This window comes from Lithobates pipiens, unplaced genomic scaffold, assembly GCF_037356315.1.
Source record: "Lithobates pipiens isolate NorthernLeopardFrog02 unplaced genomic scaffold, aLitPip1_a1.2 Scaffold_28, whole genome shotgun sequence".
Classification (NCBI taxonomy): Eukaryota; Metazoa; Chordata; class Amphibia; order Anura; family Ranidae; genus Lithobates; species Lithobates pipiens.
Genome location: NW_027507789.1, coordinates 178484350 through 178511041, shown reverse-complemented (window position 1 = coordinate 178511041; position 26692 = coordinate 178484350). Strand labels below are relative to the sequence as shown.

The 26692-nt window shown below is 39.5% G+C and overlaps 1 protein-coding gene across 1 annotated transcript in view; it reads right to left on the bottom strand.

Moving 5' to 3' along the window:
- Positions 1 to 1237: 1237 nt before the first annotated feature.
- The window catches only part of NGFR (nerve growth factor receptor), a 139592-nt gene continuing 114137 nt past the window's right edge, over positions 1238 to 26692 (bottom strand). The window contains exons 4-6 of the mRNA XM_077459987.1: positions 20945 to 21152; positions 16652 to 16800; positions 1238 to 10140 (exon numbers count right to left, since the gene is read on the bottom strand). Of these exons, the coding sequence (XP_077316113.1) occupies positions 9842 to 10140; positions 16652 to 16800; positions 20945 to 21152 (656 nt within the window). The 3' untranslated portion in view covers positions 1238 to 9841. The remainder of the gene's footprint in view (positions 10141 to 16651; positions 16801 to 20944; positions 21153 to 26692) is intronic.

Below are 26692 nucleotides of genomic sequence, written 5' to 3'. Positions count from 1 at the left end.
TTTTAGCCGCCCTAATTACACCCTTACATTTCTTGTTGCATTCTTTATAAAGTCTGAATGCTGATGATGATCCCTCAACCTTGTATTTTTTGAAGGCCTTCACCTTTGCTTTTATATGCATTTTTACATTGGAGTTAAGTCATCCAGGACTTTTGTTCACTCTTTTAAATGGATTACCCAATGGGATGCATTGGCTAATGCCCTTATTTAATATGCTCTTAAAGCAAACCCATCTATCCTCTCTGTTCTTTGTTCCTAAGATTTTATCCCAATTCATGCCTTCTAACAAGGTTCATAGTTTAGCGAAGTTGGCTCTTTTGAAATTCAGCGTCTTTGTATTCCCCTTATGTTTCCTATTTGTGTGATTTATACTGAAGCCAATTGACCTGTAATCGCTGTTTCCTAAATTGCCTGTATTTCCACATCCTTAATCAGGTCTGTATTGTTGGTAATCAGTAGATCCAGTATGGCTTTATTTCTAGTTGGTGCGTCTACCATCTAAACCCTCCTTTTGGGTGTTCCGAGATTGCAGCTAGGACTTGTTACTATACTTACCTTGGATTTATATGCTTTAGTCACAGAGTTGAAGCAGAGCATGATACCCTATCTTCAGAGTCTGGGCCGCAGGGCAATATACCAACATGATAACGACCCCAAACAAACCTCCAAGACGACCACTGCCTTGCTAAAGAAGCTGAGGGTAAAGGTGATGGACTGGTCAAGCATGTCTCCAGACCTAAACCCTATTGAGCATCAATGGGGCATCCTCAAATGGAAGGTGGAGGAGTGCAAGGTCTCTAACATCCACCAGCTCAGTGATGTTGTCATGGAGGAGTGGGAGAGGACTCCAGGGGCAACCTGTGAAGCGTTGGTGAACTCCATGCCCAAGAGGGTTAAGGCAGTGCTGGAAAATAATGGTGGCCACACAAAATATTAACACTTTGGGCCCAATTTGGACATTTTCACTTAGGGGTGTACTCACTTTTGTTTCCAGCAGTTTAGACATTAATGGCTGTGGGTTGAGTTATTTTGAGGGGACAGCAAGTTTACACGACTACTTTACATTGTAGCAAAGTGTAATTTCTTCAGTGTTACATGAAAAGATATAATAAAATATTTGCAAAAATGACTTAAAATATATATGATAAAGTGTAGGTACCGACATGTGCTTACACAGCCCTAGGCCATCGGTTGCAATAAAATAATAAATCAGTAAATAAACCAACCAAGTCACTCATTATTAACTATAATGTTTTTGTAATTGTCAGTCAAATTATTTTACACTGGGCGGGTTGTAGGGAAGGGAGAATCTAGGTTTATCACAGAATAAAACATCAAATATTTACAGTTTTAACAAAATGCAAAAACGGCAGAACAATTTAAAAAACAAAAAAAATAAAAAATAACAAAAGAAAAACAAAATCCAACATTTTTTATATTTTTATATACAAAAGTGCTCTAAAAAATTATTCTTTTAAAATAGCAAAAATGCTGCAATTAGAATTTGTTACAGAAAAACAACATAGATAGTAAAACAAAGGCACATATTTTTTTTTTTAAATAATGGTAACTAGGCCTGCCACATGACCTCTGATCTCTCAGGTTGGGGGGGGGGGGTGACCTCTGGCTAAGTGCTTTAGCTGATAATGCTGACTTGTAACGTCAGGCAGATCGATCCACTGGAATTCTTCTTTGCCTGTTTTTTTAATGAACTTTAAACATTACACCAGAAGCTGAGGATATCTGAGACATCTTTTTTCAGCCTTTGCTGAATAGCCTTGGCTTCAGAAGCATTAAACCCGACTCCTCAACTGCCTAATTGTCTGTTGTAACAGAATTATACATTTAAAGGGCTTTCCTCCTTCATATAACTTTAATTTATTGGCTTGTTTGTGCCTTAAGGGAACATTTACTAAATGCATTGTTATATCAGTTTTGTTTCCTTCTGTGCTTTTCATCCGAGGATGGAAAAATGGTTATTACCTTTCTTGCCCTTGGGTACAACACACACAGCTCTGCTGTACACCATAGAATCAATTCACCAAGGTAACGCTCCAGAATAGGGATATTGATATTTTAAAAAAAGTGACAGTTAGTTCCAGATTCTTTAAGATTCGAAAGTTACAGTCACATGCAGATAAAAGATCGTTATTTTTGACTTTTTGGAGCACATACATCTTTTTTCTTTTTTTCTTTTACCCACCATGCACAGATGGTCCTTCACAAAGCAAAGTTTGGAATCTGGCCTCACAAATCAAAGATGTAAATCAATTGATGAACTGAGCCGTATGTGTTCTTTATGGCAACATTCAATTGTACAGCATCTACAAGTACTTAAATCTAATGCTACGTGATGTTGTATAAACCCTTTCGAGAAGCACAACATGAATGAATAAAAAGAAAACAGCAAAGTAATACGAAGGAGGAAGCCTCTAAAATGGGCAAGAAGGGAAACTTAAAGGGCCTGTCCATCCAAAACAAATTTTACAGTTACGAGTAGGTGTGGCTAAGCAGAGTGAACTGCTTGCGCAATATCTTGGTGACCTAAACTGTGAGACCTGTCTGATCATTTCGCCCAAGGCCAACTCCTTCTACTGCAGCAGGAGAAGTCTTGCTCTCGTCTATAGGTTCTTCTTAATGTAAAGGGAGAATGAGGGGTATAGTCCTCACTTCCAGAGTCCCTGAGAAACTGATAACTTAGTAAGTTGGCCATACCCCTTACAATCCGATTTTACAATCTCTGCTTTATTTCCTTCAGATTTGCCAAAATTATATAATGTGAGGTTGTACCTACACAATTCATTCCATTTATATTGGGCCTGGTAGGCCCTTGTACAATATAGTTGTTGCTAGATCTTTATGGGGTTTGTAGCATCAGACTATAATTTGTGTGTCAAGCTTTAAATTGATGGCCATCAACCATCAACAACTGAAAGACTGTTGGTTGGAATGACCCTTTAAATACTACATTCCTATATCAGTTTGTAAGCACGTTAACATTGTGACTCATAGCCGCCAAGAAACGCTGTTGCTGGAACCAGAGGACAGTTATCAGGAACTATATGGGTTATAGGAGACTGAATGCCAGAGACAGAAGTCAGGGAGGAAGGATTATACAAAGCATTAATATGGCTTTTGTTAGGCATTGCCTATTTTAATTTCCATAGACCTGTTAGTGTTCAGTTATCTTACATTAACTGGCAATTTGTTAACACCACAGTGTTTTGGTATTTATTGCCCACCATACTTGGTCTGTTAAAGGATAACACAGTAAAACATAATGAAGAAAAATCACAGGGCTTACCCAATAAGAGTAAAAGGAGGAGTGGGGTGGTATAGCCAATGGCAAGCTGGCAGATAATCATAAATTAGCTTTCAGTAGCTTAGAAAGGACTGATTTGTGAAAGCTCATTTTTGATTGCTGGGTGCTCCTTAAGGGCCAAACACATGGGTGGAATATCGGGCAGCATCAGCCAGTTCAACGGAAACCGGCAGACATTCAGCCCATGTCTACTACAGCCAATCCAACAGAAACTGGCCAAATGTCTGTCTTCTGTCGAAGGGGCATGACAAGAAAAGGTCTGCCGATCGGCATCTGGTCAGCACTCTTAGCCAATGGCTGAGAGCACTGACCAGTGTGTTCTGGCGAGGGAGCAGTCCCCCACGTCAGAAAGCAATAGCTCAGCAGGGAGATTGCTGTACTAACATTGGATTATTAGTACAGGATCTCCTCCCAAGCTCTTCAGGTTGTTTTTGTTCAGCCCACTGGGTTGAATGAAGAAAACTTCAGTGTGTACTAGGCTTTACATTACTCATTACGTAAGCCATAAGAGTAACAGTATGATCAAGAAAATTAAATAAAGATGTCCATAGTTGGATGACAGAGTCCCAAAAATTGTGAGCTAGTCCCTTTTTTTTATTCCTAAACAAACAGATGGATAATTGGTTCAGTCGAACAAGTGTCTGATTTGACAAAGCCACAGCAAAGGTAGGACTGGTGCCCAGTTTTATCCTTCCAATTAAACTACAGGGGTGAGTTTACAAAAACTGGAAGCAACCAGGTTTATTCTTTCAAATGCTGCCAAGATTCCGATTACTGATGGGCACAGTTCTAGTCTTTTTAGCTTTAGTAAATCTGTCCCAAAGAAACAAATTAATTGCTTTGGGCCAAACAAATGATTTTGCTCTTATCTCCATCCTTTCAAATTTCACAAACCTTTGCATTAAAGTACATACTTTCCATTTCAATTGAGATTAACAAAACCTGATCATTTTGTAACTTCTAATTTACAAATGTTGAGATTTTCCATAAAATTTCTTTCTAACTTTTTAAATCCATGTAAACGACTGGGCCAAACAGAATCTTAGTTCCACATAATATATGAAAAAGATTTCAACACAGTCTATAAAAACATGGGTACCTCATATTCCCAATTGGGTCTAATAATAAAAAAAAATGAGAAAAGAATATGCTGCCCACAGCGACCAGTTCAATTCCTTGTTTCATCTTCATAAGAACCTATTGGTCACCAGCCAATGCTTTTGTTCTTGTTTTATAAATGGCTCTCTGTGTGCCACAAACATCTATCTTAAAAGAAACCACTACCCTGCTTTGCCTTGTTGGTACCCAAAAATTCACCAAACCACTCCCAAAGTTTACTAAAACCACTTCTGGCTTCAAGAACTTGGACTAAACTCAGGACAATTATCAAGCATGAATGTAAACTGATAAAAGTCCTGGGTAGTGCTGAGGATATAATGAAATAAGGCATCAATAGAGGTGACCTTCATTGACCTTATATTAAAATAATCAGCAGATCCCAAAAATAGGGCAAGATTTGCTTTTGCGGCTGCAGCAGAAAGTATACACCCTATGAATGGTGCTCCTCTGCAAGCACCCCACAACCGCGTGCGATCCAAACACTGGTCGCTCTTCAGAGACCAAAGATAAGCTCAAGTTGGCACAAATTAGTATGAAAGATTAAAACTCCAAATGGCATCTCATTCACTTATGAGAACATTTGATGTATCTCTGGGTCCTCTGGGTCTACTGACAATTTTGACATTTTTTTTTCCATTTAAGGTGACTAATGTTTTTTGTATTGTATGCTCAGTGTGATACCCACTGGTCTACATAAACTGATTATTCTGTTAGTGAAAAATTATGCTGTGGTTAGTAAACAAGAACAAAAGCAGTAAAATATAAGGTAACTGGTTGCTGTGGACAACACCTCCATTTTGTACCATCAGTTTTTCATAATGCCCCTTGTCCTTTTTCCTGGGCTTCATTTAAGTAACAATACAGAAAGACTGCTCACTAGTATCAGGTCAACTCTTTTGTATGGATAATGCTATACCTGTCCATTTTATCCCTGAGTGTGTCACAGGCTGGAGGTAAGTTAGATGGCTGTCTATTGTATTAATTTGTAGACATGGTGGCATAAGGGTTAGGTAATGCGACAAAACTAAGATGGTAACATCTGTTCACACTGAAAAGGTTTATGGTTTTTAGATGTATATGTAGATTATACTGTATATGCAGAGGTAGTATACTAACATGGTTGAAGCAGCTGACAAAATGAACATGGAGCAAGAAGCATTAATATAGCCTTCATGTTTATGACTCAAAGCCTATTTGCTTTGGTTCTGTGCTTCAAGGTACTGTCCCATACTTTAACACTTCCCTCAGTCTTCTAGCAGGATAAGAGCCCCTGTCTGAACTCTGGATAGTGCCACAGTTATGTCATTAATGTCTCATGACCACAACACAAATACTTGACTTCAGGGCTAGGCTAGCTAACCAAAGGCTTGTACTAACAACATTGAGGTGGTGGCCATTTTGTAGCTGGGACTTTAGTAGTGATAATATAATCCCTTAAAAGGGACCCATATGGTTGATTTCCTAAAGGAGCAGAGAAGGTTCACTTAGCAATATAGTGAAATGTTGACAATGTACCCAATCATGTGCAGAGCATATATTAAAAAACAGGTTTGCTTGAACATGATTTCACTTAATGCCAACTTACTACATTAAGAAAAGTCACACTGCTAAGTGAAAATGTTTTACTCTTTCAGTGAATCATGTTCATAACTGCATAAAGTTTTCATGGTCTCTATCTGAGACTACTTCAGTCTTCAAAATGGCTACCGCATGTCTAAAATTTAATATATTTACAGCACAACCTTTAAAGCTCAGTCTTTTAGGCCTTTAGACCAGAACAAGGCCATTTTGTTTTTCTTTTAGTTTTTTTTACATTTGTTGCTACAATGTACAAGGGCCTTGTAAAGCCACTCATTGCTTTATTATAGGTATGAGCAAAGAGAAGAAGATATAAAGGAAACCTACCACCTTCCAAGTGTCACTTTCCAATGGCTAAAATTACTCAATACCAACTTCTGCACATGGATGCTCATCCGATTATATTGGTAAGTAAGTTACAAGGTCTATCTGTACAATACCATAATCAAACCTAAGTCTGCAATTCATTATGTAGCCAACCTGGTTAACCTGCGTGGGTTGGTATTACTTTTGCTGTAACCATTGTGATTGTCTGTGCACCTGAACAAGAAGAATCATAGCGTGATGGAAAGTTTGCCAGTGAAACAAGATTGCCTAGTAAAAATTCATCAACATTTTTTTCAGCAAATGTATGTTTGTTTCTTGCTTTGGTTAATGATGTATAATCAGTCCACTTTAAAGCATAATACTTTTTCTGACCATAAGGCTGGAGAGCAAAAATGCTTTCTAATTAATAGACCTATATTCTTCCCTTATGCTTGTGCAGGCTCATAGAGGCTCTATTGAACCCATGGTAAGTGTTCACATTTTGTGGTTAGCACACCTGTCTTAGCCCCTGTACACACGGTCAGAGATTTCGACAACCAAATCCGTCGGATTTTGTCCGTCGGATCTTGTCCGAAACTGTTGCATACACACGGTCGGACAAAGTTGTCGAAAAATCCGATCTTTCAGAACGTGATGATGTAATTTCGTTACGATGGGACTACATTCAGGCTAGTAGCCAATAGCTTTGATGTAGGAATTTGATCTGAGCATGCGTGGCACTTGGTCCGATCAAAATTCTCTACACATGATCGGAGTATGTCCGATCGGACCAGTTTGTCTGGAAATATTTCCAACAAGTTGGAAAATTGGGTCCGACGGATATTCCAACGGAATCAGTCCGATGCATACCACACACAGTCGGATTATCCGACAACACGATTCGATAGGACACATTCCGACGGAATCTCCGACCGCGTGTACAAGGGCTTACAGCTCTTGGTCATGCAAATTCACTGCATGCTGTACTCCATCCATCATTGGAAAAGAAGATTTGCTTACTCAATCCTTCCCTGTGCTGCTAGATTATTTCTAATGTCTTCTCCATCAGGTTCCACTGATCTAAGACACATCTGAGACACATGTTCATCCATACCTGGATATACAAGTATGCCAAGCAACCAGACTAGAAGTTTGACATCAGATGCACAGGATACTTCAAAAGCCTGAGCAGGCCAAACTAGTAAAAAGCAAAGTCCACCATTCCATCTGATTATCTTAAAATGCATGTTCTGCCAGAGAGATGGATATATGAGATTTCGAACCATGTAATATATTTGTCTATCGCCAGTAGTGATAACATGTAATGGTAGTTCATTTGTCATCTGTAAGATTATAAGGTGGCCTGTGACAAGAGGTGCCATCTGGATTGTATTTTACAACTGATGCAATGAATGTCTTGCTGAAGCCAAAGACATATAGTTATAATGTCTACCCATTGCGTACATCTAAGCCATTGATGGCACGGTACTGCAGTTTTAAATGCCTAGCAGCCAATCAGAAATCAACTTTGCTTTGTCTGACCACACTAATCTGCTCAGAGCTTATTTATATTGGTTATTATATTGAATTAATTATTATTCCACTATGCAGTGTTAACCCTTGTACACACGGTCGGACATTCTGACAACAAAATCCGTCAGATTTTTTCAGACGGATTTTGTCCAAAACTGGTGTTGTATACACACGGTCGGACAAAGTTGTCGGAAAATCCGATCATTCAAAACGTGATGACGTTCGTTCGTTACGACGGGACTACATTGCAGCTAGTAGCCAATAGCTTTGGTCTCGTAATTTGATCTGAGCATGTGTGGCACTTTGTCCGATCGGAATTCTCTACAAACGATCGGACAAAGTCTGATCGGATCATGTTGTCAGAAAATGTTATATCCAGCTCTCAAACTTTGTTGGTCGGACATTCCGATGGAAAAAGTCAGATGTAGCCCATACATAGTCGGATTATCCGACAAAGCGGTCTGATCGGACATTTTCCATCGGAATTTCTGACCATGTGTACAGGGGCATACAGAAAAGACGTATAATAGTGGAGACATTTGTTGCATTAACAGGTTTTGTGTAACCTAAAATGTAAAAACAAGGCCTCGACCTTACTAAGGGACTGGATTGATCTTCTTTTGTTTACACCAGAAATGCAAGTCAATAGGAATGAGCAATCAGCCTACAGCAAGTTGATGCAGATTATAAAAAGGTCATTCCAGGTCTGATGGACCCCTCATTGAACTGTGAATGATCTAAGAAGAGTTTCAATCCTATGTCAATTCATTTGCCAATTGACACAAGCCCAAATGCATCCATTTTATACTTTACAAACCTTTTATAAAGGTACTAAGCTATGTTTGTCACAATTGCCAGTTTGATATAATGGATTATTGGTGCAAATTGATGACTTCCCTTGATTTGTAAAATAGCCTCAGCCACTATGACCATCTCTATGGTTGCAAGTACTTTCATCAGAGGTGGAAGCTGTTATCACAGCTTCATGTAATAGTTCAGCTAACAGTCATAAATTTTAATACTGTTAATCCTGAGGAACACAAAACATGACAGAGTCAGCAGATTATTTATCCTCACAGAAGGATGAACACTTTCCCTACTCAGAGGTCATTGTGAAAAAGGAGGAAAAAGAGAATAGAGCGGAATATATGTCACAAGCAGGACACAACAAGGACTCACGAGGTGTGTTTTGATGTGGTCTACTGTAAATCTTATGGCTAAACCTTTGGATACTTGTTTTAATCTTTTATATGGTTATAGAAGAATGAAAGCTAAGTTCTGATTGCTCCTAAGGCATTAATACTAAGGCTCCTAAAGCACTAACACTAGATAACAATGATATCGTAGATGTAGACAATGGGTAAATTTAAGACTGTCTCTGGGTCATTAAGCAGCATTACCTGAATGAATTATTAACACTCTAGAATTCGGGCACAATCTTTGTGCAGCATAAGGTGCTGTATTTCTAAATGCGACTGTATAATAACCTTCAGAATCTAGAGCCACAATAACCCTCTACTACACAAAGCCCTCAAATTCCCTTGAAAAAAGATCCTAGAGGGTTGCAGCCACTAGGGTTTTTGGGGGGCAGGGGGAGGGGGTCACCAGTCAAGGCCTATAAAAAAAACATAAAACCTAGAAGATTTAAAAAAAAACGAAGAAAGAGGGAGGTGGGTGCACCTTAGAATTCTCAAAACAATGTCTGATCATCCATAGCTTGCAACTCCTTATCTTAAAGTCTTAGGTCCATCACAGTGAGAAACCTGGAGATGCAGGACATGAGAGGTCCATAGAGAAGATTACACACCACAATACTGAAAATAATGCTTCAGTGCAGACGGATTGTCCGTTAATACTGGGTATAAAGGGAGGTTGGGGGATTTTGGGGGGCAAAGGGGCAAACTTTCCTTCACATCTCGTGCGGGATGCTCCATTGAGTGATATCAATAGGAAACATCTTCCTTCTGTCCTACTATGTCTCGGTTACACTGGCGAGGTAGCAGTGGATTCGCTGTACAAGCTCTGGGCGATGTCCTCCCTCTGGATTTTGCGGAGAGCTGAGTAGAGGGCATCGGTGGTGGCGCTGTCCTTGCTGGACCAGTCAGAAAGCAGCGCTCGTACTGGGAACTCATCCTGTGTGAAGGTGTCTATGAGTTCATCTTGGTAGCCAAGTTCTCCAGCTAAGTTTTTCCATGTCTGCTCCAAGGAGCTGGTCAGGAGCTTCTCCACCTCTTCCTGTTTGTGTGGTGCGAGGCTGTTGTAAAGGTGAAGGTCATTTTTGCCTACAGAACAAACCAGATAATTACTACAAATTATACACTGTAGCAACCTTAGTATCAATATATTCCCAACAATTTTTTTTTAAAGAAAAGTAAAAGTATAGCTGCAAATCTGACCTTGGATAGCACGTGGAAGGGTTAGAACCTCTGAGGATTTTATTACCCGAAAATTTACATTTTACTCTTATTTCATGATTTCAAGAGCACAAGGCCATGAGCACTCCTCTTTAAGCCCTTGTACACACGGTCGGAGATTCCGACAACCAAATCCGTCGGATTTTGTCCTTCGGATTTTGTCCGATGGATTTTGTCCGAAACTGTTGTATACACACGGTCGGACGAAGTTGTCAAAAAATCTGATCGTTCAGAATGTGATGACGTTATTTCGTTACGACGGGACTACGTTCAGGCTATTAGCCAATAGCTTTGGTGTAGGAATTTGATTTGAGCATGCGTGGCACTTTGTCCGATCGGAATTCTCTACACATGATCGGAGTATGTGCGATCGTCGGAGCATTTTGTCGGAAAACATTTCCGGCAAGTTGGAAAATTTGGTCCGACGGATATTCCGATGGAAACAGTCTGATGCAGACCACACACTGTCAGAATATCCGACAAAACACTCCGATCGGACACATTCCGTCGGAATCTCAGATCGTGTGTACAAGGGCTAAGAGTGACAATGCCTTTCTCCAAGGGAATTATCAGTGTATTAATCAGCCCTGAAGAAGTGGATGCAGATCCATGAAATATCCTTAAAATTGAGAAAAAAAAATCCTTCTTTTGACAAGGGTCTCAACTGGAAGACATCCATTCTACTCCTCCCCCCTAACTTCCTCTTCCAATGCAATTGTGACTAGAACAAATTGTTATTTGCTGAACTTGCTGAACTAAATATGAAAATAGTGAAGTCGGAGCTCCCAATTGGGTATAACAATTATTATTCAACCATTGTAGCTTGTTTGCACATATATAACCAAGGACAATGTTCTGAAAGCAAATAACCGTTGCAAAAGCAGAATTAATATATTTAAAGCTGTGCTCCAGCCTTACCTTCAGACTTGGACAGTTGTACAGGCTCCTCTCCTGTACTGAAATTGCTTACTCTGTTTTCACCATGCCAAGGATTCTACCACATTTTGTATCAGATCCCTACCTTTTTTTTACTCTGAAGCAATAGCTGTTTGTTTCACAATGTCCTTTGCAGACTGATTCTGAATAGTAGGGTCTGATTCATTATAATCACCTGGTGTACTCTCAGTGTTATAATGAGAAAGGTTGTAATGTCTGCATCCCTTTAGAAATGTTTACTCCTTGGGGAGTAGCTAACCTAAAATGAAATTCTCATTGCAGCGGATGCCTAATATTTGACTTGTATCTTAGTACAGACTTGACTGAGGAAACTTTTAAAATCAGTGAGCCAATCATACAGGCAGGAAATTACATTTCTAGGGCATTCTGTACACCAATGATGTACAGAACTACTACGTTGGCATACTGCATCGAATTGTACAGAAAAATATAGCAGCTGCAAATTGAAAAAAATTATGTTTAATGGCATTAGATTGCAATATAGCATATCTGGTAATTGAATATGCTATATTTTTATATGCTATATATTTATTTTCACAACAGTGGAGTCATCCTTTAAGGGTAAAGGGCACAGATTTTTGGGAAAGGATACTGAATATAGTGACATTACAGGAATTTATTCAGAGTTGCAAAGTTAATAAAAGGTCTACTTTAATAAGGTAAGTGATAAGAGTAGAATTATTTTAAAGAAACCAGAAGCATAATATATTATTAATTTTATTCAGTGACCAGAAAGGATTTGAATCTGTATTTCTTAAGAAAGACTATCCATAAAACGTAAAAAAAAAAAAAAGGAGTCTTTTAACTTTCTCTGACACCTCCAAAGCTAATATGTTTTTATGATTCCAGCCAGCAATATGCATGGTTCAAGCCTTCACTCATGGTGTATGTCAAGGTGGTCCTAACTACAGGGAGTATGATATATTGTTGAATTTATTTGCAAGGTCCCACTCACAGTGCAAGCTTTATTCAGGAACAATCCCCTGAGTCAGACATATGTGATGTGTTAAAGGAATAAAAGACTCAATAACACTGAACATGGTAAAAACCCCTAAAAAACTATTTGTATGTTCATGGACTTTTTATGGACATTAAATAGTGATATAATTGCAAATAAATTAAGAATTAAAGTGTATATAAAGTTTTGGATAGAGTAGGGAATTGCTAAAACCCATGTCAACTTTTATTTTGACAAATATATCCCATTTGGGAGGTTGACCTTCACAACAGGAAGGGAGGGGAAATGGATCCAAAATAAAGCTGGCCATACATCAGTAGAATTTTGGTTGAACATTCATAAGAAAATTCTGAAAAATTGTACATCAATGAATTTGACCTTGCCAATCAACTAATACTGTTCGAAAGCCCCTAAAACTTTTTTTGAGACCTGCTACTTGAATAGAATCCCAGTTTCTGATATAGTAGGAAATAGTTAAAACCCCTGTTAGATTTTATTTTGCTAGTCATGTCCCATTGGGGGGACAGACCATTACAACAGGGATGGAAAAATACTTCAAAATAAAGCTGGCCCATACAACAGTAGAATTTGATTCAAACATTTGTAAAAAAAAATAAAAATCATTTGTCAGGGCATCTGATGTTTCCATCTTTGAGTCAACTATGTTAGTTCAAATGCCCTTGACTATAATGAAATTCATGACGTAGTAAACAGGTTTTTTGGGGGTTTTGGACCTCGAACATGTGCTTTTCAATATGTACAATTTTTCCTGAATGAAAACCACATGCACAGTTAGAATTTTGACCGTTTGAGAAAAAATTTCCATCCTGCCTCTTCGACTCGTTATTATGGTTGTAAATCATCATCGATTTGATTCCACTAAACATTAAAAAATCAAACAAACATTCCAAAAAAATTTCAAACAAATGTCTACTGATGTACGGCCAGCTTAAAATAGAAATCCAAGGGCTTGTCCTTATGGTTGAGCTACATTTTTATTTTTCCCCAAACGCTCTCCCTTCAACTGCAGAGGCAACGGCCGGGGGTGTACACATGCTGCAGCCATGATGCTTTGCTTCACAGCCACGGCAGGAATTATACCCCCTGGCGATTTTGGTGGGTGTAATGCCCATTGAGTGTGACCCATTCATGTCAATGGGGCCACTCTGCAAGCGCCCTTACTTATAGGGCGTTCATAGAGAAAAGCATGTGTGAATCAGCCCAAAGGGAGGGTTATAACCCCCTCAGGTTTTTTGTCATCTGTGTTCCATTAGGGAGATTTTCCTTTACTCCCTGTGTCATAGCCAAAACAGTATGTGGGAGGAAACCTCTCCAAAATAAGGGAAATTCCTTATTTTCACTGGGGTCACCTAGTTTATCCATTGAAAGATTTCCCCGCTATTCCTATTCTGGTTACAACCCAAAATTTGTGATTTTTTTCACTTTCAGTGAACAGGACAAATACAGAGGGTGAATTACCCAAATAGGGGTACAGACAGAAATAAAAACCTGATAGGTGTTTCCAATCCCTCTCCACTTTATCCAAAATTTTAAAAATTTTTTAGTTAACCTTTACAGGAAATCCTGAGTTGTTACTGGCTCATCCACCTTACCAACCGCTCAGTGTCTTCTACTTCTCTGTGTCAATCCCTTCCACCCAACAAATTCAAGTAAAAATACTATCAATAACTTACACAGCCATCCACAACTCGTCCCCAAGCTACATAACTAGCCTATACTCAACATACCAACCTAATTATTCTCTTCTCTCCCCCAAGACCTCCTGCTCTGTACCTCCATCATCACCTCCTCCCATGCTTGCCTCCAGGACGTTTCCTGAGCCTCTCCCATCCTATGGAACGCCCTACCCCAATCTGTCTAGTGATCTTCTACTCTGCTTTTGGACAATCCCTGAAAACCCTTCTCTTCTACCTTAGAGAAGCCTATTCTGCCCTGTCTAGCAACTGTACTTTTATTTTCTTCATCAGCTCATCCCCCACAGCTATTACCTTTTGTATCACTTGACACTCCCTCCTAGATTGTAAGCTCTAACGAGCAAGGCCTTCTGAATCCTCCTATATTAAATTATATTGTAACTGTACTGTCTATCTTCATGTTGTAAAGCGCTGTGCAAACTACAGTGGTGTGAAAAAGTGTTTGCCCCCTTCCTCATTTCCTGTTCCTTTGCATGTTTGTCACACTTAAGTGTTTCGGAACATCAAACCAATTTAAACAATAGTCAAGGACAACACAAGTAAACACAAAATGCAGTTTGTAAATGAAGGTGTTTATTATTAAAGGTGAAAAAAAATCCAAAACCATCATGGGCCTGTGTGAAAAAGTGATTGCCCCCTAAACCTAATAACTGGTTGGGCCACCCTTAGCAGCAACAACTGCAAGAAAGCGTTTGCGATAATGTGCAATGAGGCTTTTACAGCGTCCTGGAGGAATTTTGGCCCACTCATCTTTGCAGAATTGTCCTAATTCAGTTACATTAGAGGGTTTTCGAGCATGAACGGCCTTTTTAAGGTCATACCACAACATCTCAATAGGATTCAGGTCAGGACTTTGGCTAGGCCACTCCAAAGTCTTCATTTTTTTTTTCTTCAGCCATTCGGTGGTGGACTTGCTGGTGTGTTTAGGATCATTGTCCTGCTGCAGAACCCAAGTTTGTTTCAGCTTGAGTACACGAACAGATGGTCGGACATTCTCCTTCAGGATCTCTTGGTAGACAGCAGAATTCATAGTTCCTTTTATCACGGCAAGTCTTCCAGGTCCTGAAGCAGCAAAACAGCCCCAGACCATCACACTACCACCACCATATTTTACTGTTGGTATAATGTTCTTTTTATGAAATGCAGTGTTCCTTCTACGCCAGATATACTTGGACACACACCTTTCAAAGAGTTCCACTTTTGTCTCATCGGTCCACAGAATGTTGTCCCAAAAGTCTTGGGGATCATCAAGATGTGTTGTGGAGAAATTGAGGCGAGCTTTGATGTTCTTTTTGCTCAGCAGTGGTTTTCTCCTTGGAACTCTGCCATGCAGGCCATTTTTGCCCAGTCTTTTCCTGATGGTGGAGGCATGAACGCTGACCTTAACTGAGGCAAGTGAGGCCTGCAGTTCCTTGGACGTTGTTGTGGGGTCTTTTGTGACCTCTTGGATGAGTCGTCGCTGCGCTCTTGGGGTAATTTTGGGCGGCCGGCCACTCCTGGGAAGGTTCACCACTGTTCCATGTCTTCGCCATTTGTGGATAATGGCTCTCACTGTGGTTCGCTGGATTCCCAAAGCTTTGGAAATGGCTTTATAACCCTTTCCAGACTGATAGATCTCAATTACTTTCTTTCTCAATTGTTCCTGAATTTCTTTGGGTCTCGGCATGATGTGTAGCTTTTAAGGATCTTCTGGTGGACCTTACTGTGTCAAGCAGCTCCTATTTAAGTGATGCCTTGATTGTGAACAGGTGTGGCAATAATCAGGCCTGGGTGTGGCTAGAGAAATTGAACTCAGGTGTGGACAACCACAGTTATAGTATGTTTTAACAAGGGGGGCAATCACTTTTTCACACAGGGCCATGATGGTTTGGATTTTTTTTCACCTTTAATAATAAACACCTTAATTTACAAATTGCATTTTGTGTTTACTTGTGTTGTCCTTGACTATTGTTTAAATTGGTTTGATGTTCCGAAACACTTAAGTGTGACAAACATGCAAAGGAACAGGAAATGAGGAAGGGGGCAAACACTTTTTCACACCACTGTATATAAAACCTGTATTATAATAATAATAATAGTAATTTAAAGACTTCCCCTCTATTACTGTTCTAGAGACTATTTCAAATTTTAGATTTCTCACCACTTCTTGGTCCCTGTGCTTAGAACAGATACACTTGGTGGACTTTGGTACTTTATGAATAATAGTCAGGTAACTCAGAATACTCAGAATAATGGTCAGGTAACTAGCATTTTGTAAAGAACGAGCCCAGCAATGGCAACCTATGTTTTTTTCCCTCGATAACTATAATGAGGTCCATTTTATTATTTTATTTTTGAATTAATAGGTTTGGAACTGTTTTACATTTTGTTTTACTGTTAAAATAAAATTGTATTTGGCAAATAATCAATTGGTGCTGGTTGTACCCTTAATACTAGGATTTGTGTATCATAGAATTTTATATTTTTTCTAAAGAAAGAGCACAGCAGCAGATGCTTACTTTCATGCCATCTCTCTCTAATTGAATAATTTGGCCCATCTGGACAGCACAGGCAGGGAGGGAGAGGAGATGACTCACTGCTTTGACTCAATCAGTTGTTTTTAAATTTGGGCTTCGGCTATTTAGCTCTGAAATCGACAGGATTCATTTTTTTTTTTGGTGAGCTCTGCAAACATAAAAAGGAGCCCTTTATGTAAAGGAAAACATAATACTGACATTAGCAGGACGACTGATGGCATATCATTCAATACCTTGCATATGTCCTGCGGGTTGCTCGGCAGTACTGTCACTATTGACAGAGATCCCACTGTCACTGTGTAGTTTCTCCCCCTCGGGGGACGGAGTTTGGTTCACTGTGTGGCTATTTCCTCCTTGCTTGTTCTGCTTACAGCTGTTCCACCTACATGAAGATGAGATAGCGAATGATCACACACTTTCTACCTAAACGTCACACAGCTCGCTCATATTTACTAATGAGTTTTAAAGTGATGGAGAAAAAAAAAAAAAAAAAAAGAAACACAAAAATACAATCCAATGTTATTATACAGTGAACCTTCTCATGTAATTCCAACATACTATTACACACAAATACATTTTTTTTTTTTTTTGGAATTACGTAAGAGTCAAAATGAATGAAGTAGACCTTAAGGAAGAAACTGACTTTCACAAACTGACCAAATAATTCCCATTCCCGGGCCGCTGAGATGATGTCACTTAGCAATCCTACCATTGACAGCAACATACAAGCAACAGATCTACTAATGGAGCACTCATCTGCTGCTACAGTTTTACTTCTTCGCTGGCAAAAAAAGCATGATATGTTAATGCTTCCTCCCAGGCAAGCAAGAATTTGCAGCATATTTCTTTAGTGATCCTATAGCTGACAGGGTGCTGGCAGCACCAGGATCACTGGTATGACATTGCCTTTATAGGAACGAATGGATCTCAGAATTCAATTTTTCTATTGGTCACGGAAGTTATCACACTGGCTCCATATCAGCAGCTTTCCACAAAATGGGTACTCCCCTCAGGAACAGGGAAAGGGAACAAAGTTGAGAATCCACATACATACAATCCAATGAGAGCACCAAATAAACATCAAAGAGTTCATAGTTTTCAATGATAAAATTAATTCATAGCAGGAAAATGTTATGTGTTTCATTGGTCAAATATACTCTACAAGTATATGTACACTGTATTACCTAAAGTATTGGGACACCTACCTTTACAATGCACATGAACTTTAACCACTTCGCGCACAGGCCAATTCTGACATTTCTCCCCTACATGTAAAATTCATATTTTTTTTTGCTAGAAAATAACATAGAACCCCCAAACATTATATATGTTTTTTTAGCCAAGACCCTAGAGAATACAATGGAGGTTGTTGCTTGTTATCTTTCACGGTATTTGCGCATCAATTTTTCAAACACTTTTTTTCAGAAAAAAACAGTTTCATGCTTTAAAAAAAAAAACAGTAAAGTTAGCCCAATTTTTTTGCATAATGTGAAAGATGAAGATACACCGAGTAAATAGATACCCAACATGTCACGCTTCAAAATTTCACGCGCTCGTGGAATGGCGACAAACTTTGGTATTTAAAAATCCCCATAGGCGAGGCTTTAAATTTTTTTACTGGTTACATGTTTTGAGGTACAGAGGAGGTCTAGGGCTAGAATTATTGCTCTCGCTCTAACGTTCGCTGCGATACCTCACATGTGTGGTTTGAACACCGTTTTCATATGTGGGCGGGACTTACGTATGCGTTAGCTTCTGCATACGAGCTCACGGGGACAGGGGTGCTTTAAAAAAATATATATTTGATTACTTTTATACCTAATAAAGGAATGTAAACATCCCTTGTAATAGGAATATGGCATGATCGGTCCTATTTACAGTGAGATATGGGGTCAATAAGACCCCACATCTCACCTCTAGGCTGGGAAGCCTGAAATAAAAGAAATAAAAAAAAACTTCCCAGCCGAGGCGGCGCCGTTATTTGAATTTGCAATGTTATGACATCACGCCCGGCCTCCGAACGATCATAGAGACTCCGGCGACCATCTGGTCCGCCCGAAATCTCTATGATCACCATCCGGGGGCCGGCGGATCCTGTGTCCGACTCACCGATGGAAGCGCCCCCTCCTGCCGCCCGTAAGAACGATCAAGCGGCGGAACAGCCGCTATGATCATTCTTATGGTGCATGGAATCGCCGGCTGAAAATGCAGATATCTGAATGATGTCTGTAGCCTCAGGCATCATTCAGATATACCCCGGAAAGTCAAGGACGTCCCAGGATGTCCACCCGGCGCCAAGTGGTTAATGGCATCCCAGTCTTAGTCCGTAGGGTTCAATATTGAGTTAGACCACCCTTTGCAGCTATAAAAGCTTAGACTCTTCTGGGAAGGCTGTCCACAAGATTTAGGAGTGTGTCTATGGGAATGTTTGACCAATCTTCCAGAAGTGCATTTGTGAGGTAAGGCCAGTCAAGTTCCTCCAGCCCAAACTCACTCGTCCATGTCTTTATGGACCTTGCTTTGTGAACTGGACCAAATCATATGGTGGAGGGGGATTATGGTGTGGGTTTGTTTTTCAGGGGTTGGGCTTGGTCCCTTACTTTCAGTGAAGAGAACTCTTAAGGCGTCAGCATACCAAGACATTTTGGACAATTTCACAATTTCATGGTGTAGGTTTGTTTTTCAGGGGTTGGGCTTGGACCCTTAGTTTCAGTGAAGAGAACTCTTAAGGCATCAGACTACCAAGACATTTTGGACAATTTCACAATTTCATGCTCCCAACTTTGTGGGAACAGTTTGGGGATGGCCCCTTCCTGTTCCAACATGACTGTGTACCAGTGCACAAACAAGGTCCATAAAGACATGGATGAGCAAGTTTGGGGTGGAGGAGAGTCCCGACCTCAACCTGCAAGCCAGGCCTGCTCATCCAACATCAGTGCCTCACCTCACAAATGCGCTTCTGGAAGAATGGTCAAACATTCCCATAGATACACTCCTAAACCTTGTGGACAGCCTTCCCAGAAGAGTTGAAGCTGTTATAGCTTTAGAGGGTGGGCCAACTCAATATTGAACCCTATGGACTAAGACTGGGATGCCAAGTCAACTTCCATCTCTTGCTTTTACCTATAGGTAAGGCTATAATAAGGCTTACCTATAGGTAGTGTAAATGTCTCCTAAAAATAACTCCTTACTGTACATGCAGCCAGTGACATCACTGGTGAATGCGCTCTGAAGGAACATCCACCCGTACCATTCCTTCAGAGCTCTGTGCCCTGAATGGTGGCTCTCGCGCAAATGCATGGGAGTGACGTCATCGCGGCTCCAGCCAATCACACAGTCCATGAAACCAGGAAGCAAGATGGGTGAAGATTAGAGCGCCTGCAGTAGTGACATCTCAGCATGGGAGGGCTTTGCTTTAAGGTAAGTATGCGATGCATACTAGCACATTGTGCCTTTACCTTGCAGGAACCAGGTTTATAACCAGCTTTAAAGTTTATTTGTGTATAAAGGCAGGTATCCCAATACTTTTGGTAATAAAGTGTATTTGTACTTATTTTGTAACGGGGGGGGGGGGGGGGTGTTTGCCCCCTGAAAAGCGCTTTCTTTTTCAGCTATGAATCAATTTTATCATGAAACCTTGGACTCTTCGATGTTTGTGTGTTGCTCTTCAAAGAGCAGTTGCATTCTTCAAGAGCAGTTGCTCCAGAGCTTAGTAAATGAACAGAAGCTCTGCTGACTTCCATCATCCAATCATATGCAAGCAGACATACTATGTTTTTCATTTTCCTTGCACATGATTGGGTATTCTTTGCAAAGTGAGTCTTTACCTCAATTACTACGCTCTGGAGCAACTTTGCCAAGTGCACAATCTATTTGCATTTAGTAAATCAACCCCTATGAGTCTGCTCTGGATGGGCAAGGTGACAGTGTCTTGATAAGTTCTACATTTTAAAGGGAATCTGTTATTAAAGAAACACAAGTACCACCATACCCCACTGCAATATTCCTGGGATTTTCAAAGTCCTTTGGCTTCACTTCTTAGTTGGCCACTCACCAAATTATAACCAGCATTTTCATGAGGATGTCAAAAATGGAACCTCAGTGGTGTCACGACAGGATCCCTTTAAAGTAAACCTGTCAAGTCAACCACTTAAAACCTAAAGTCCTGTCCACACAAGTTGTCCTAGACCGGCTTTATTAGCCAGAAAACTTTCTTCTTCCCCAATTTAGATTCACTTAGCTTGATTTTTTTAACTTCCTGTCTATGTTATGGATATTTGAAAGACACCAACATGTCCAAATGCCCAATTTTTACATCTCAAATTACTATCGAGAAAGAACATATTTCTTCAAACTGCATGATATATGCCAATCTGGGTGAGTTTCATATATATATATATATATATATATATATATATATATATATATATATATATATATATATATATTGTATATATATATAAAATCTTTTCTCCTGATGTTTCTCTCAGCACTATAGGCAAGTGACCTTGTTACCATGCACCTACCGTTTAAAAACAATGAATGCCACCAGCCCAACAATAACAGCAGCCAAAATGGAACAATAGACAGGAATGAGGTTCTCAGTGGCCCCGCTTGGAGGAATAGGCTGCGAACTCCCTGTTGTTGTGCCTATTAACTCCGGATCAGTCATGGTGGTGTCCTGGATAGTGGTGTCCAAGAATGGAGTCACCGATGCCACACGTGGGTTTGGATCTATAGAGACAAGCAAAGAAAAGAACAGTTTGTATATAAATAACTATAAAAAGAAATCAACTTCATTCTGACCTCTGGAGGACAACAAGCAAAAACAGTCAGTTATTAGGAAACTATAAAGTTTATTTATATGCTTTTTGAACTATTTACATCTTTATTTTTACTATTTTTATTATTGTTATGTATAAAGTCTTATAATATACTTAATAACACTTTTACTCTATCTATCTGTCTATCTATCTATCTATATACACACACACACATACATACATACATACATACACACACACACACACACACACACATATATATGTATATATATATATATATATATATATATATATATATAAAAATATATATATATATATATATATATATATATATATATATATATATATATATATATATATATATATATATATATATATATATATATATATATCACATACACACACATTATAATATACTATATAATATTTATATTAATATTTTACATATAAAGGATTTTTGCATGACCCTTGTTTGTGAAGAATAGTAGGCTTTCCATGTAGCAAGCTCAGCACAAGCTGCTTACTTTTGACTACTTTCCATCTAATTCTATAGAAGGCCATAGGTAAAAGTGTGTCTGTTATGAATAGACATAAACAGTGGAAAATAAAATATCAGGTCATCAGATAATAAACTTACTAGTTGTAGGTGGCAAATCTGAAATATTTACACTTAATATTTCATATTTATCTACTTTAAAACAGATAAAACATGTTTTAAATTATTAATTTAGTTCTGAATATAATAAATAAAAAATATAAAAAAGCATAATGTATACTTTTTTTTATAATTACAGGTAATAGATTTATTGGTTGTAGGTGACATATGTGAAATATTTATATATAAAATGTCATATTTATCTGCTTAAAAAAGATAAAACATTTTTTTTTTTAAATATTAATCAACTTCTGAATATAATAAATAAAATTTATAACAATGATAATCTATACTTCTTTTTTTTTTTATTACAGGTAATACAGTTAGTGGTTGTGACAAATATAAAACATTTATATTTAATATTTCATAAGTACCTGCCAAATATAAAACATTTATATTTAATATTTCATAAGTATTTGCCTAAAAGGTTACATTTAAAAAAATATATACATTTATTTAGTTCTGAATCTAATACATAAATGAAATAAAAATTACAAACATAGAAAAAATGCTTTATTTTAACTTCATTTAAATCATTCTCCTCTTTAGGTGGCTAAAAATGGCTTTTATGAATGCTATGTATTCTCCTGTTAGTTTGCTTTCCCATGATTTTAATATATTTTTTTAATGTGCATTTTTGTTTAACTTTTGCCTTTGGCAATGACAATGGCTCACTGCAAACATTTGAGAATATTTGACAGGGGAAATCTTGTGTCTTCCCTTATCGTTATATATGCCCTGAGCAAAGCAAGGGGATGGTTGCCAAGATACGAAAATATCAACTTTCAACAAAATGTGTAACTTTTTGTTTTGTATAAAGGGGACTGTAACGTGTGCTATACAACTCCTGATTCTTCATTTTAAATGGCGCAGGTAAATGTGAACTCTGGCCAGATTTTACAAAACACTGGTTAATGCATTTACATATTCATATAAAAATAAAATAAAATGAAAATGAAATAAAAATAATAAATATATAAAAAACATTTTTTTTTAAATGCAACTAACTGAAGTACATGCACTACTCATGATATCAGTCTACTGTAACTCTACAATAGATCTGAAAGAGGGAATTCCAGCATTTCTAGAGAAGAATTAGATCACTAAGCTGTCAGTGCTGTGTATTCATTTTGTATTTAATTAAATTCCACTACTCTGAATTACTACACCTTGGTTCAGTCCTATGGACAGCTAGTGAACTGACTAGTTACTTGTTGGTCTGATGTTATGAAAGGTCTCATTGGAAGCTGCAGTTACTGATAAAGCATGTTGGTTTCCTCCGGGTACTCCGGTTTTCTCCCACACCCCAAAGGCATGCTTGTAGGTTAATCTAAATTGACCCTAGTATGTGTATGTATGAATGTGAGTTAGGGAACTTAGACTCTAAGCTCCTTGAAGACAGGGACTGATGTGAATGTACAATATACACTATATTGCCAAAAGTATTGGAACGCCTGCCTTTACATTCACATGAAATTTAATGGCATCCCAGTCTTAGTCCGTAGGGTTCAATATGGAGTCGGCCCACCCTTTGCAGCTATAACAGCTTCAACTCTTCTGGGAAGGCTGTCCACAAGGTTTAGGAGTGTGTCTATGGGAATGTTTGACCATTCTTCCAGAAGAGCATTTGTGAGGTCAGGCTCCCACTCTGCACTCTAATCCTCAATAATTAATAATAATTATTATTATTATTAATAATAATAATAATAATAATAATAATAATGAATAACTTGCTCATCCATGTGTTTATGGACCTTACTTTGTGCACTGGTCCAATCATTTGGTGGAGGGGGGATCAAAGTGTGGGGTTGTTTTTCAGGGGTTGGGCTTGACCCCTTAGTTCCAGTGAAGGGAACTCTTAAGACATTTTGGACATTTTCATGCTCCCAACTTTGTGGGAACAGTTTGGGGATGTCCCAAACTGCACAGTGCACAAAGCAAGGTCCATAAAGACATGGATGAGTGAGTTTGGGGTGGAGGAACTTGACTGGCCTGACCTCAACCTGATAAAACACCTTCGGGATGAATCTGAGCAGAGACTGTGAGCCAGGCCTTCTCATCCAACATAAGTGCCTGACCTCACAAATGTTCTTTTGGAAGAATGGTAAAACATCCCCATAGACACACTCCTAAACCTTGTGGTCAGCCTTCCCAGAAGAGTTGAAGCTGTTATGAAGCTGCAAAGAATCGGTCAACTCAATATTGAACCCTACTGACAAAATATGGGATGCCATGAACGTGCACATGTATGTAAAGGCAGGTGTCCCAATAAGTTTGGTAATATAGTGTATGATCAAAACGCTGCAAGATTGATGGCGCTATATAAGTACCTGTAATAAATTACAGGCACATCGTTTAGCCCCAGTTCATAAGGCTCCAGGGTGTAGCTGCAGCTGGCAGCTTGTCAAACTCTATGAGAGTCTGACAGCTGCTGTACCTGAATAAGGCTTGGCATTGCACCTAGATGTACTTCATTTTAGTAGATTATGAGACCAGGGATGAGTGCCAGGAACGCAGATGCATGCAATCCCAACATTCATCCTTAGGCAAACACTGCCCTAAACCTACATACTGCTAGGTGCACCACTCAGCCTCTTGCAGCCACAGCAGCTGTCAGACTCTCATTGAGCTTGACAGGCTGTCAGGTGCAGCTACACCCTGTAGCCTTATGCACTTAGTGCCCACTGTGCATGGGGCCTAAATGTTCAGTCATTTTCTAACCTCTGACTAGTCTTCATGGCCTAATCAACTACAAAGTGATATACTGTATGTTTTCAAAGTAGATACAAGCCCAGTGAATAAAATCTCATGTAGGTTTTGACATTTCATTTGCACTTTCAAAAGTTTTCAATCTTCTAAAATCTGCAACTTCATAAAATGAAAGTGGTATTAAAGGCTTGTTTTTTTTTGTTTGTTTTTTATAACAAATGTTATACTTACCTGCTCTGTGTAATGGTTTTGCACAGAGCAGCCCCGATCCTCCTCTTCTCGGGACTCATGCCGAGTGCCCTACAGCAGTGGTCATCAACCCTGTCCTCAGGGCCCACTAACAGGCCAGGTTTGCAAGATAACTGAAATACATCACAGGTGATATAATTTGCTGCTCAGTGATTGCAGTATTCTAGTCTGCATCTCCCCAAGGTAATACATAAAACCTGGCCTGTTAGTGGGTCCTGAGGACAGGGTTGATGACCACTGCCCTACAGCAAGCAGCTTGTTATTGGGCACCCGAGCAGGCTCGCTCCCGCTCCTCATTGGCTCACTGGCTGTGATTGACAGCAGTGGGAGCCAAAGAGGAGGGAGATTCCCCAGAGAGCCGAGACTCTTGTGCACATCGCTGGATCGCTATGGGGCTCAGGTAAGTATAGGGGGGGCTGCCGCACACAGAAGGTTTTATTTACCTTCATGCATTGAATGCATGAAGGTAAAAAGCCTTGAGCCTTTAGAACCATTTTAATACTTTTCCGGATTGTTCCTGTGACCCTCTTCTGTGTTGTTACCCTTTATATGTTCTACAAATGGAGACATAGAGGTTGATTTATTAAAGGCAACTAGGCTGTTTTTCTTTAAGCTTAGTGAATGAGGGAAAGCTGTGCGGACTTCCATTAAAAAATCACGTGCCAGCAAAAGCTCTGTTTTTTTTTTTTTACTTGAGTGTGATTGGATATCCTTTGTAAATTTCCATTACATACGTTAGGTTTATGGCCCCTTTCACACTAACAGACCAATCGGGTACACCTGCCAGTTTTTCAGGCGGTTCCGATTGGACCATCTATTGCTCTCATGGAGCGGCGGATGTCAGAGGATATATGTCCACTGACATCTGCCAGCATCTTATCCTGTCTGCTAATAACAGACAGATGGGGAACCATTCCCCATCTTTCTAGCGGATTGGATTGGATGACAGTGGGATGGAAAAAGTCAGGTGGCCCATTTCCATCTGACAGCCCCATAGAGTAGTGGTCATCAACCCTGTCCTCAGGACCCACTAACAGGCCAGGTTTGCAAGATAACTGAAATACATCACAGGTGATATAATTTGCTGCTCAGTGATTGCAGTATTCTAGTCTGCATCTCCCCAAGGTGATACATAAAACCTGGCCTGTTAGTGGGCCCTGAGGACAGGGTTGATGACCACTGCCTTAGAGAACAGCGGGTTGTATTCATGTATGCTTGGCTAATGCAATGCACCTGTCACCCGCCTGCTCAGTGGGTATCCACGTAGAGATTCCCCTGCTGAGCAGGCTGATCCACTGGTGGATGCCACCAATATGAAAGAGGCCTAATGCCGCGTACACACGACTGGACTTTTCGATGGACTAGGTCCGACGGTCTTTGGGCAGAGTTCCAACTGACTTTCCGAATGAACGGACTTGGCCACACACAATCACACCAAAGTCCGACGGATTTGAACGTGATGATGTACGACCGGACTAGAATAAGGAAGTTCATAGCTGATAGCCAATAGCTGCCCTAGCGTCGGTTTTTGTCCGTCGGACCAGCATACACACAAATGGATTTCTCGATAGGAACTGGGTCCGGCGGAGTTCCGGTGGAAAAACAAACGATCGAATTGTCCAACGGATTCGTTCCGTCGGACCTTTGCTGTCGAAAAGTCCAGTCGTGTGTACACGGCATAAGCGAAATTCCCTTACTAATGAGCAGCTTATTTGCCTTTAGTAAAAACAACCTGCTGCAGACGCACATTGTGAAGACATGTTCCACCAGAGTCACCATCAGGAAGCCCCCCCGACTAATGATATTCATTCACCACTGGAGTGAGTGCTTATAGATAGGAAGTGGCTGTAAACGTAGAGAAAGAAAGGAAAAGTGGA